The sequence below is a fragment of the Silene latifolia genome, unplaced genomic scaffold, assembly GCF_048544455.1.
Source record: "Silene latifolia isolate original U9 population unplaced genomic scaffold, ASM4854445v1 scaffold_20.1, whole genome shotgun sequence".
Taxonomy (NCBI): Eukaryota; Viridiplantae; Streptophyta; class Magnoliopsida; order Caryophyllales; family Caryophyllaceae; genus Silene; species Silene latifolia.
The window spans coordinates 1,822,512-1,836,343 of record NW_027413163.1 but is presented as its reverse complement, the minus strand read 5'-3'; the positions used below and the strand labels follow the sequence as shown (position 1 = coordinate 1,836,343).

General features: G+C 35.8%; 3 protein-coding genes across 3 annotated transcripts; 1 reads left to right on the top strand and 2 right to left on the bottom strand.

The window, feature by feature from the left end:
- Positions 1 to 473: 473 nt before the first annotated feature.
- LOC141638472 (uncharacterized) lies at positions 474 to 2,567 on the bottom strand. The gene has a single exon (XM_074447886.1). The coding sequence runs from the start codon at positions 2,565 to 2,567 to the stop codon at positions 474 to 476; it is 2,094 nt and encodes a 697-aa protein (XP_074303987.1).
- A 4,024-nt stretch (positions 2,568 to 6,591) lies between these two features.
- LOC141638220 (1-aminocyclopropane-1-carboxylate oxidase homolog 4-like) lies at positions 6,592 to 8,372 on the top strand. The gene is made up of 3 exons (XM_074447634.1): positions 6,592 to 7,224; positions 7,582 to 7,903; positions 7,989 to 8,372. Exons 1-3 carry the CDS (start codon positions 6,689 to 6,691, stop codon positions 8,238 to 8,240), a joined length of 1,110 nt encoding a protein of 369 aa, XP_074303735.1. The 5' UTR covers positions 6,592 to 6,688; the 3' UTR covers positions 8,241 to 8,372.
- Positions 8,373 to 8,844: 472 nt separating this feature from the next.
- On the bottom strand, positions 8,845 to 10,170 carry LOC141638471 (vinorine synthase-like). The gene has a single exon (XM_074447885.1). It carries the CDS (start codon positions 10,168 to 10,170, stop codon positions 8,845 to 8,847), a length of 1,326 nt encoding a protein of 441 aa, XP_074303986.1.
- Positions 10,171 to 13,832: the final 3,662 nt, after the last annotated feature.

Genomic DNA, 13,832 nt, shown 5'->3' with positions numbered 1-13,832 from the left:
TGATTGGAAAATAAGTATTACATGCTAGTAGCGTCACTCACTACACAAATTTTCATTATAGACGGACACTATCCGTCTATAATGAAAGACGGGCCAAATAAAATACCACTTTTTTAATAAGACAAACAACAAGTGGGGTGGTGGGAACAAAAAATGTCACCACTTTCATTATTTTTAACCTGTCTATAGCAATAGACGGATATACCCGTCTATAACAAGACTTTTTTTTTTTTTTTTACAGCAATAAATAGCATAGCTTACAACAGAGCTTCTTAAGCAAGATTATGAGCTATCATATTCACTCCCCTAGGACAGAAACTAAGAGAGCAACAATGGAAATTAGACGCAATAGACTTAATATCCTTGATAATACATATAATAGACGCGATCGCCTTTTCCGCTCCAGCAACCTGCATAACCAAGTTAAGACAGTCCGTAACAAGCCTAACATGAAGGTACCCCTCGTCCAAGGCCTATTTAAGCGCCATGATAGCAGCATGTCCTTCGGCATGCAGGGGAGAAGCAGCGAACGAGCGAGCAAGATCAGATTTCCTTAAAATTCCATTACCATCCAACAAGCACCACCCCATTCCAGAACTCCTATCAGCCCTCCAAGCTGCATAACACTTGACAGTGCAAACATTCTCGCACGCAGGTCCACCAACAATCCAATAAGGAAAGGAGTTTCTAATCCTCTTTGCTAAAACAAGATCTGGAGAGAGGTCCAACATAGGCTCCTGAATGAGGTTATCTACCATACTACGCGTAGCCTCATTCATAGTTTGGATATCGCCAAGTATAGACTTGATAGCACCCAAGGGCCAAGGGCGTCGATTTCTGAAAACCAATTCATTCCTGCAACACCAGGTTCTCCAGAGAGTAGCTATAAGCGGATAAAGGAGGGAATTAGGGTCTGGACCAATAAGGAAATAAGTGATCCAGTTGATGACCCATACCCTAACATCAATATCGACTCCCTCCGTTAGTCTAAGACCTAAAGGGCAGCCAAACCATAAAGCTTTTGCAAAGCTGCAGTCTCTGAAAAGATGCGAAATAGATTCCACATAAGGGTTTAGGCCATCACAAAGAGTACAGGAAGAGCGCCAGATCATCTTTCTCTTCAGGAATTCAGACCCCACAGGAAGGGCATTAGCCATAAATTTCCATAGAAACACCCTTAGTTTATAAGAAATAGGCAACTTCCAGAGCTTTGATTTACAAAAGGCAACAATAGTTGGAGGCATTCTAGAGCAGTCGGCTACCGAGGTAGATCCATTAGATAGGGCCCTAGCAGCAACATGATATCCCGACTTGACAGTGAAAACACCATGTTTAGAGAATCTCCAATAGAAGGAGTCATCCGTAGGATGGCACGGAATATAAGTTGCGCGGATTTTCTTAGTAACTTCCTCTCCTGGATCAAACCCAAGAGAGGAGAAATCCCATCTCCTATGGCTATCATGAAGCTCACCGACCAGGAGCGTAGTATCAATGGGAGCATCAATGATATCCCCACAAAGATCCTGGAGACTATTGCCCTCAATCCATTTATCCTTCCACGCATTGAGACGAGAGGAAGAGCCAATAGTCCAAGCAATGTTGTTGTAGATAAGATCAGAGCCCCAAACAAGACTTTTAAGGGCCCATGACGACGCTTGGGGAGCCTTCCAACGTTTCTGGAAAAGAGTATCATCTTGATAACCAAGTTTGGGACAAATAACTTTACTAATGAGACTCCCTGGAACACTTAAAATTCTCCAAGCAGACTTGGCAAGGAGCGCTTGGTTAAAACAACCAATATTGCGAAATCCAAGACCCCCTTCTCCAACCGGCTTACTAAGGAAATCTTTACTACACCAGTGAATAGCCTTATTAGTTCTAGTTCCACCCCACCAAAAATGCACCATCAGAGACTGAAGCTTTGATGTTACACTTACCGGTATGCGAAATACCGATAGAGAGAAAAGAGATAGTGAAGAGAGAACAGAACGGATAAGAGTCAATTTATCAGCCGCAGAGAGAAAAATGTTGTTCCACGAGGATAGCCTTCGCTTTGTTTTGTCAACAAGAAAACTAAACAGGTCCCTTTTAGATGACCCAAGACTCGTTGGTAGTCCAAGATAGTTTCCAAGATCGTGCCTAGAAGCAAATTTGTACTCAGACAAGCATTTCTTGGCCGTCATGAGGGAGCAGTTTGGACTGAAAATAATAGATGACTTATCTTTGTTAAGGCATTGCCCAGAAGCAAGACAGTATTCATCAATAATGTTCATAAGAAAATCCAAATCCCCAGAGTCACCGCGGATAAAAAAGAGAGAATCATCAGCGAACAATAAATGGGAGATTGCCGGCCCGTTCTTGCATATTTTGATGCCCCTAATGAGGTTAGCATCCTGGGCATAGAGGATCATTTGAGATAGGACTTCCGTGCACAATGCGAAAATATACGGGGATAATGAATCCCCCTGCCTGATCCCACAGCAAGGTTTAACTTTTTCCATAGGAGCACCATTGATCAAGATTTCATAAGTAACAGATTCAATAGTGCTCATAATAAGGTGAACCATAGAATCCGGCAAATTTAACCTAGAGAGCACCCCTCTTATGAAATTCCAGTTCAGTCTATAACAAGACTAATTGCACTCACTATCACCAACAAAAAATGAATGAAGTAAGAATACTATAAAAAAAAACGTTCGAAAGTAGATGCGAGAAGTTCGAAGTTAAATGGAAAGTGGCTGTCGTAACTCGTATCCATGTACCACTCCAAGTCCCATTGATAAGGGACATAGCTTGAAAGTAAGAGATATGGGCTCGACCTCATCGCACCTCAATACTTGTCAATAAATTTGGCAAAAGAAACCCGACCTAATTGCCTCGATTCGAAAAGACTGGTCCGAGACCAAAAATGGACTCACATCACCCGAATGTGACCCGAAACCCAAACTAACCCGACCGGGGCCGAAAATGACCCGAGCGTTCTTGACCCATAACTGACCCGACCCAAAAATGACCCGATCCGAAACCGCGCTACCCGAAAATGACCCGACAAAAAAAAAAACTCTAATTGAACCGAAAAGATTTGAAATGAGTTTTTCTTTCTTATTGATTGACCCGAAAATGATCAGATTCGAAACAAGCCGACCCGCTTGACCCGAAACCCAAAATGACTTGATCCAACCCGAAATCAACGAGAGATCATAATTATGCCGATCCGAACTGGCCTGACCCAAACCCGACCCAATTAATCCGTTTGCTAGATCTACTTATGATGATATGGGCTTGGCCTATCGACCTTGCTTGCTGCCGACGAGTGGGTGGCACTCGCACCCAAGACTCCAAGAGTCTCACTTATAAAACTATACAATATACATAGCTCAATATTGAATAATCTCCAAGTCAAAACTGAACGTCGAAGCTTTTCAATAATATCATTAGTCAATAATATTCTTTCTTGTAAGACGGTCAGCAATCATGCAATTTGTCAAAAATAGACCACATTTGATTTATTATTAGTATTTGAACTTGACGAAATGTGTAAAATATTGCATTTAGTCAATCTCAAGACGAATACATCTGTCTTAACATTAAAATGGATCAATTAAATAAAAGAGAGTGCTAGGGCGACATGATAGGGAATAAGACTAGGTCGTTAAGTGCTAGAATTAATCTACCAAATTAACAATTTATAAAACCAAACTTAACTCTACACTATGCAATTAGGAATAGTAGTAAAGGGAAGTAAGGGTTGATCCCAAGAGAAGGACTTTTAAGCTAAAAACTTGAATTGTAAACTATTGACTACAACCAAAGTGGCTTGGGTGTAGTGGAGTTTGGGAGTGCCTCAAAGCGTTGCAATGGCAACGAATTGAGAGGTTCCAGGTTCGACTCCCTACACGGGAGTGCTGCGGTTACCTGTCATCCTAAAGGATGTCTTACATGGCACACGTGGTTTGCAGGGTATTGCATATGCCCGGGGGGATTCAACCCCTCGTCACCAAAAAAAAAAAACTATTGACTACTAAAGTCAAGGTTATAAACAAACAATGGTTATCAACAATGACCAACAATCGATAAACATAGATAAAGGGGGGGTTTTGAGTTGATTGGTAACATGAAACAAAATAAAATTGCAATCTTTGTCTAACAAGCAATATAACAAACACTTGGTGAGCAAGAGAATTCAATATTAAAGAGGACTTGGTGTAATCCTTCCTTAGTAACCAACAATGATAAAGTTTGACCCTTTTATAACTCTCCTCTTATTATCCACCCAATACTTTCAAATCAAGATGTTAACATACACAAATTAAACCATCCATGTATGTCCTTCAAGTTTAATCAAGAATTCATTAAACCATGAGTGCAAATCAAACATGAGCATTAAGATTTGTGCCAAGATAAGAAGCTAGGATCAATTCTCACAAGATTAAACCATACAAATGAGAAAAGAAATGAAATTTCCTACTTATTGCATGAATCCTTTAAACCAAATCAACATACAACAAGCTTGCTCCAAATAATTCTAGATAGATTAAACCACTTCTCTAGAATTTGCAATAGTTGGGTAAACAAGATGCAAGAGTGATCAATTCTAACATTCATCTACTCAACATAAGAAATAAGCATAAGGAAAGATCATCAGATAAATAAGAAGAGATTAAAAGAGTCTTATAATACCAAAGTTGGAAACTTTGAATGAATTACACCAAGCAAGGAAGGATTTAGCCTTCCATAGTCTTCATAAACCCAAACAATAAGGAAAGTTTACAACTTGAATGAAAATTGTCCTCTAAATTATTAGAACATTAAAACCCTAAATATGAGATTAGATGAGATAATAGGATGGTAGGTGATGTGAGTAGGAGTCCCTTTAGATCTCAAAATTCTAGATATATATAGGGAGGCACGAGAATCTAGGTTCAGTCCCTTAAGAAAGCCCAAAACACGGAACTAGAGTAGCGATAGCAGCGCGTATTTGCGCAGGCTGCGCAAACAATTGCGCAGGCTGCGCACAATTGCGCAGACTGCGCTTCAAACTGACAGCAGCATTTTGTGAAGGCCATATCTCCCTCGTTTCTTGGACAAACGAGGCGTGTGACCTACCGTTGGAAAGCTAAGATCACAAGCTTTCACCTCCAACTAGCCTTGCGTCAATACGAGCTCTAGAACTCGCGATATATCCATTTGAAGTTGACCCTTGTGAAACCGAGTTTTCAATTCTTCATTTTGGCTCTTGTTTGTCTATGCTAAGGCATCAAATCTTCCATTAGCTTACGTTTCTTGACTTTGAACTTATTCCCTTAGCTTACCTTCTACTCTCCTTCTTCACCTTGGTTGACCGTGGCTCGGGTTTGACTTGTGAGTCGGTTTGTACAAAATGATCCATTCATCTCAACTTACCAATATGAAGTACTTGAATTACCTTGAGATGTAAATACCACCAACAAGTTCACATGATCCAAATTACAACAAAAGTGGAATCACCGGAAAATACCACGATTTACATTCAAAACCGGCTTTATGACAAGTTTATTCAACTAAAATTACCTAATTAGGCCGACACTATTTGACTCTATCACGACACCGGGTGTTACCGAGTTTCGGTAACACCCTAATAAAAAAATAGAAAAAAATTAAAAATTAAAAAGTTGTTTTATTTTTTGCGCCAAATATCATAGGAATAAAACCGGTAATTCATTATATATTAAAAAATAAAATATAAAAGATACTAACTATAATTAAACTACCTATATCTAATAGTACTCTGTAGTATAGTAGAATACATACCATAACAAACCAATCTTCATCTTCCTCCCGTCATATGTTTACCGATAATTAACACAAAATAACAGAGAAAATTTTAATTTATTGTCATACCTAAAATGACAAATACTTTACGAAAAATTCCTCCAATGAATTCATAGTTGTTAACGTACGTTCAATTATAAAAATCTTCGACTACTCACTACCTCCCGTAAGTTAGTACCATAATAGCAAAGTGATTTGTATGCACAAACAGTTGAATAATGGTCTACATTATTGTGATTAGTGATTTTTACTGTAAATACTACTAGTCAACATATATTTTTCCACATACACTTCCATCAATATAGCACAAAATATCGTACTAAATCTTTCATTTTATTTTGTTAATTTTATTATTATCATTAGTGATAAATTAATTAATTAATATTAATTTCCTAAACTACCCTTTACCACTAACTAATTTGAATTTTAAATTTTGATTGAGGGAAAACAAAATACATAAGTAAATTACAATAATAGCCCGAGTGTCGCTCAATTTGAGTAACACCTGGTGTCGCCGTCTCATTTTCCATTAAATATTATCTCATTTATGTATATAAAATAAATCTATTACTTTTCTCTACCCATTTTGCTTTTGTTTTATTTTAACATGACTCGTTCCAAAGGTTAAACGGATATACCCGCCTTAAATAAGAACGTGTAATAATCCTGTCCAAGACCGAAATTTGTTTGAATATTGTAGTCAAATCTGCTGGCTGCTGTTATAATTGGACCCTTGATATTATACCAACAAGTATGTATGTATGTATAAATTCAACCACAACCTCATAACTGGTGCAAAACACAGCCATACAGTTATTCAACATTCCCAAAATCTCAAAAAGAACTTCCACTTGAAATCATATCCTATACTCTTAAGATGACGAACAACACAATTAAAGAATCAGAAGTGAATGGAAACGAGTACGATCGTAAAAAAGAGTTGGAGGAATTCGACAACACGAAACTTGGAGTAAAAGGATTGATTGATTCGGGAATAACCCAAATCCCTCGGATCTTCCAGCATCCACCCGAGACACTATTCGACTTCCAAAAGGCGGTTAGAATCACGGGTGATGCTGAGAACATCATACCAGTCATTGACATGGCGGGTACTCACGAAGAAGTGGTGCAAAAAATAAGGGACGCTGCTTCCACATACGGGTTCTTTCAAGTGGTGAACCATGGCGTGGAAGTGTCGGCCCTTGACCGGCTAGTTGGCGCAATCAGGGCCTTTTTCGAGCAGCCGGACGAGGAAAAGATCAAGTACTATAACCGGGACTCCGTTGCGTCTGGTGTGGGTTATTTCTCTAACTATGACTTGTTCCATTCCAAGGCCGCGAGTTGGCGCGATACACTTCAAGTTCAACTAGGCCCCAAATCTGTCGATCCTAATGCCATCCCAAATGTTTGCAGGTATGATTTTCGATTGAGCTTTTCATTGATAGTGATCTAAGGAGATATCATAGAACTTGTAAAATTGTCGGTGGATCACCAAAAAAATTTCTAGTTAAAATTTTCCAATTATTTTAGTGTACGTTAGCCCTTCTAAGTTTAAATTCTGACTCTACCACTGGTACTCATATATAAATTCAATACCATACACATTACAATTAGGAAATATTTAAACGAAAGTGTGTTTTAAACTCGAGTTTTGAATAAAAGCTGAAGTTCAATATGTGATACGACCGATAAGTGGTGTTAAAGTAATTAGTCGGTATCATCTAGCGAGACGTCTACTATTCTTGATTCTATTTGGTTGTCTGAATGCAGAGCTGAGGTGATGGAGTGGGAAAAAGAGGTGAAGAAGTTGAGTGCGCGGCTTTTAAGTATTTTGTCGGAGGGATTAGGATTAAGTGCTGATAGACTAAGCCCAGAATCATTTTTGGCGAGGATAAACATGGCTGGACAGTACTATCCATACTGTCCTGAACCCGACAAGACAATTGGGATCGCATCACACTCGGATCACGGGACCTTGACCGTTTTATTGCAGGACGATGTTGGTGGATTACAAGTCAAGTATAATGGACAATGGATTGATCTCAAGCCAGTCCGTGGCGCTCTTGTTATTAACGTCGGAGACTTGATTCAGGTACTTTTTAATTTAATACCGAGTAATTTTTATTATAGTATCCAATGATGTCTACAATTTACTAATCTCTGCCATATTTTACTAGATGGTATCCAATGATGTCTACAAGAGCGGGGAACATCGTGTATACGCTAATCCATTGCCTAGATCAAGAATATCTGTTCCGGTGTTCTTCAACCCAGCCATAACTAGTGACAAGTTATATGGACCTCTCCCGGAGTTGGTTTCCCCTGAAAAGCCAGCATTGTACAAGCAATTCACTATCTCAGATATGAATGCAAAATTCCTCAAGAAAGAGTTGAAGGACAAGACAATGACCAGCTACTTTCGTTTGTAAAATCATTATACCGTTGATGGTACCGTTAATTATACTCTGTAATATATCAAATAACCCATATAAGGATCTACGGAGTATGCAATTAAATTGATAAGGAAAATAATATCCCCTGTTTTTTTCAAAAAAAATAAAGTAGAATCTCCTATCTGCAGCCTGTCTCTTTCACCATTGTATTTGTATTGTTAGTCCGTACTAATCAAGAACTTTATATTTTGTAAGATCCTCCCTTTAAATTTGTGTATGTCAATTGTCAAGGACAAAGTTTAAGTTAATCATATGTCACAGTCTCGGACCCCCTTTATTATAAAAATATTTAAGATCAAACATAAATTAGGCTCAGAATCGTTTAATTGAAGGAACAAATAAAAATGAAATTAATACGGAGTAGTAGTGCAACCCTTTGATGACCGGGTTTTCCTATGATAATTTTTTGGAGTAGTCATACGAAAAAATAAAGGGGACACTTGAAAAACAAATCTTGCTTGTGAGGTTCTTCTCAAAAAAACCTTTAACAACCCTCTCTCCCCCTTTGCTCTTATTTTAATCGGTTGTGAGAGGACTTTTTGAAAATAACATCCATCTACAATGAGAATTTGTGCTAGAACTAGGTAGGTGATGCAAATGCAAGGAATTGTGGGTTGGATTCTAAGATTTCCATTTCTTTCTCCTCCAAAAATAACCAAACTTCAATTCCATCACCATTGCAATCACTATAATCAACAAGCATTATAGAATTCCTTAGGAGAGGGTTTACCATACCATATGGAATAATCTTACTAGGCTTTCCAAACCCGAAATCGACCCGATTCATTCCAAGTTTACACCAACTAGAAAGATTATACAGAGTTGTACCCGCAGGGCAACCACTATCCCTACATGCAAGAAAAGCATCCACCCCATTTTCACCCTTCAAACTCTCAACTTTCTGTTCTAATTTCAATACTTCATTATGGATCTCCTTAACAAGATCGGTTAGTTCGCCCCGCTTATCGACCCTTGGGTGCAAACCTATGAGTAAATTACCCATACTCTCCCTAGGCAACGGGGGTATTGTTCTATTCCTAATGTTGGCACTAAATGAAACAACACTGGGACCCGCTGGCATAACGTGTTGCCACACGAACCCGACCACAGCCTCGAAACTGGTTGGGGTAGGGACCACTTTACTTGACCCATCAACCTTGAGTTTCTTTATGGCTGCGTTGTTGAATATGAAGCTCTTAGCGACGACTTTGATTGAACCAAGACGGTTCCATAGCATGGCTATACCAGGGTTCCCACCACCGCTATTTTCAACCGTGGCGTCGTCTTCATTGGAACTAGGCGGGGGAAAGGCAGTGACCGCAGCATCAAAATTGGGCCGAAGCAGGTCTAAATCGCGGTTTTTGGCATGGCCAGCCCAATAGTTTAGAAAAGTACTAATTGAGGCTGCATCAAGGAGTTTGTGGAGCATGTAGCACCCAATGACTACCCCACCACATGCAAATATATTGATTTGAAATGCAAGAGGGAGAACCTCAGAAATAGGGAGTTGCCCAAAAGAGAATAAATCCAAGGGGGGTAGTAACTTGCTCAACACGTCAACTTTTGTAGGGGAGTTGAGAACATCGTCGAGACGGCAATTGACCACCGTCTCAATGAAAGGTACCCCTTGATCGTTGCATGAGACCGTGGTTTGGCCTATGCAACGACCGGCAAGAGGGTAGAATTGAGTTAGGGTCTCAGAAAGGGATGTTTTTAAGGTGCTGATAATATCGTCAGACGATCTTATAGGAGAATCGCAACTAGGGTAAATCAAAAGTAAAGGCAAATGAACTGGTGGGAAGTTTTGATCTATGAAAGACAAAACAAAGTGTTTGTGTTTTGGAGAAGTTGGGTTCAATGGTTTTATGAATTCATATGATGTTTGTTTCACTTGGGGATCATTCATCGTAACTTTACACTAAGTTTCCTAATTTCCGTAAAATTTAATTTGTTGATTGGAGTGCATGCAACAGAATTGAGTTTTAAACCTGAATATTAGCAAGCGAATAGTACCACGAGGTCCCCGAGCAAGGAGCAACCCACGTCAACTATAATTTTTTAAAACCCATTTTTAGCTGTGTTAACAACCACGAGGCCTTGCACTGCACATTCGTAATTTTGATTTGTTCGAGGCTAGAGGAGATATTACTAGGGGCGTCGACTTCACACGATCGGATCAAAACCCAATACATCCGTCTTTAAAAAATGGATGAGAACCCAATTATAAAAGCTAAATAAGGAATTAAACTTTAGAACATTACCCTTGGATTCATGCAATAACTCTATTAACTTACCGTGAGAATAATTTTGTGATAATTGTGTTGAAGACATAAAATGTGTGCGAAACTCAATACTCCCATATGAAAGCCCAAGTTACAGATATGATATGATAAAAGTCCAATTACATATATCAATACTATATATTAAGAGGTTGTTTGGTTGATCAAGAAACTTAATTTTCCTAGGAAAATACAATTCATGGGAATTAAGTTCTCTCATCCAATTCGGGTGAATTTCAGAAAAGTGTTTGGTTGCTCATTTAGGAATTAAATTCCACAGGAACTTCCAATGACCAAGGGGGAGTAGGTAATCAACTTCCCACATCATGTAGGCATTGGAAGTTCCTGGGAAGTGCTAATTCCTACATTTTCCAAAATTTATGGCACCAAACAACCCATATTTTTCAAAATCATGGGATTTTCCAATGCCTATGTTTCTAAGTGGCAACCAAACAACCCCTAAATCCAAAAACCAAGGGACTTCAATGTAATTAAAGAAAGTTATACAAATTAATTATAATATATAGTTTTAAATCAATAGCACCGTGTGATGAACCCGATTAAGGGATCTTAATGCAAATATTATATAGTTTGGGTTAAAATTAAATTATATAAAAGCTTGATAATTTTCTTAAACGTGGTCAATTTCCTTAAAATAAAATAATTAATTAAGAAGGTCAATTTCCTTAAAATAAAATAATTAATTAGGATGGTCAATTTCAAGGAGATTAAAAGAAAGAAGATGTCTGATAATTTTCCTAAATATTTAAAGAAGATTAGAAGATGGTCAATTTCCTTAAAATAAAATAATTAATTAGTATAAACATGCACACTTATGGTATTAATTATTATCATCATAAAATTATATATTAAATTTAAAATCTATGCAATTTTATTAAACTTTATAGTTTATTAGATGTATAGAGATGTTAATTATTTAACATACAAAAATATAATAAGTAGGTTATAAATAATTCAAGTTAGATTCCATAGTATATAATATTGCATAATTCTTTCGATATGATTTAATGCATATATATAATATATTTATATAAATATATAATCCTCTTAAAATTGCATGCTAAGTAGTAAAAGTAATTTCGTCAGTAAAAAAAATTGTAGTAACATTGAATATAGTTATATGATAGTAATCACTCATTTGAATAGTAAAAGTAACAATATTATCAACGAAATTAGTGAGAGTGGTAGAAACAACAACGGGAGTAGTGAAATAATCAATATTAATGCGGCAATAGTGAAAGTAACAATAATTACGGCGCGAGTAGTGAAATTATCAATATTAATGCGTCAGTAGTGACAGTAACAATAATTACGGCGGGAGTAGTAAATTTTTCTCAACATTTATTTCATCCTAATTTTAGGATATGTTATAAAAAATATATTAATGATAAATTTATGAGTTATGCAACTTTAAGTAATTTTATTTAATGAAAAAAAAAATTAATAGTAAGTAGAGATAGCCCGGGCGAAGCCGGGCACCAATACTAGTACTATATATTAAATCCAGAAACCAAGGGACTTTGATGTAATTAAAGAAAGTTATCCAAATTAGTTATACTATGTAGTTTTAAATCAATAGCACCGTGTGATGGACCCGATTAAGGGATCTCAATGCAAATATTATATAGTTTGGGTTAAAATTAAATTATATAGAAGCTTGGTAATTTTCCTAAACATTTGTAACAGACTAAAACATGGTCAATTTCCTTAAAATAAAATAATTAATTAAGATGCTTGGTAATTTTCCTAAATATTTATAGAAGACTAGAAGATAGTCAATTTCTCAAAATAAAATAATTAATTAGTTTAAACATGCACACTTATGGTATTAATTATTATCATCATAAAATTATATATTAAATTTAAATCTATGCAATTTTATTAAACTTTATAGTTTATTAGATGTATAGAGATGTTAATTATTTAACATACAAAAATATAATAAGTAGGTTATAAATAATTCAAGTTGGATTCCGTAACATATAATATTGCATAATTCTTTCGATTTGATTTAATGCATATATGTAATATATTTATATAAATATATAATTCTCTTAAAATTGCATGCCTAAGTAGTAAAAGTAATTTCGTTGGTAAAGAAAAGAATTGTAGTAACATTGGATATAGTTATATGATTTTTTTTGGTGAAAAGATATAGTTATATGATAGTAATCACTCATTTGAATAGTAAAAATAACAATGTTATCAACGAGATTAGTGAAAGTGGTAGAAATAACAACGGGAGTAATGAAATAATCAATATTAATGCGGCAATAGTGAAAGTAACAATAATTAGGCGGGAGTAGTGAAATTATCAATATTAATGCGGCAGTAGTGACGGTTACAATAATTAAGGCGAGAGTAGTGAAAGTAACAATGATTACGGGCAAGTAATGAAATATTATTACTATTGTTTCATTAATAAGAGTAAAATATTCATAGCGGGAGTAATGAATTTGTCTCAAAATTTATTTCATCGTAATTTTAGGATATGTCATAGAAAAATATATTAATGATAAATTTATAGGTTATGCAACTTTAACTAATTTTATTTAATGAAAAAAAAAATTAATCGTAAGTAGAGGTACATTTATGGTATTAATTATTATTATCATCATAAAATTATATATTAAATTTAAAATTTATGCAATTTTATTAAACTTTATTTGTAGTTTATTAGATGTATAAAGATGTTAATTATTTAAAATACAAAAATAAAATGTAAGTTATAAATAATTCAAGTTAGATTCCATAATATATTATATATTGCATAATTCTTTCGATTTGAATTATGCCAATATTATATATAATATATAATCTTCTTAAAATTACATGCCAAGTAGTAAAAGTAATTTTGTCAGTAAAGAAAAGAATGGATATAGTTATATGATAGTAATCACTCATTTGAATAGCAAAAGTAACAATATTATCAGCGAGATTAGTAAAAGTGGTAGAAACAACAACGGGAGTAGTAAAATAATCAATATTATGCAGCAATAGTGAAAGTAACAATAATTATGGCGGGAGTAGTGAAATTATCAATATTAATGCGGCAGAAGTGACAGTAGCAATAATTACAGCGGGAGTAGTGAAAGTAACAATGATTACGGGCAAGTAGTGAAATGCTATTACTATTGTTTCATTAGTAAGAGTAAAATACTAATAGCAGGAGTAGTGAATTTGTCTCAAAATTTATTCCATCGTATATGTTATAGAAAAATATATTAATGATAAATTTATTGGTTATGCAAGTTTAAGTAATTTTATT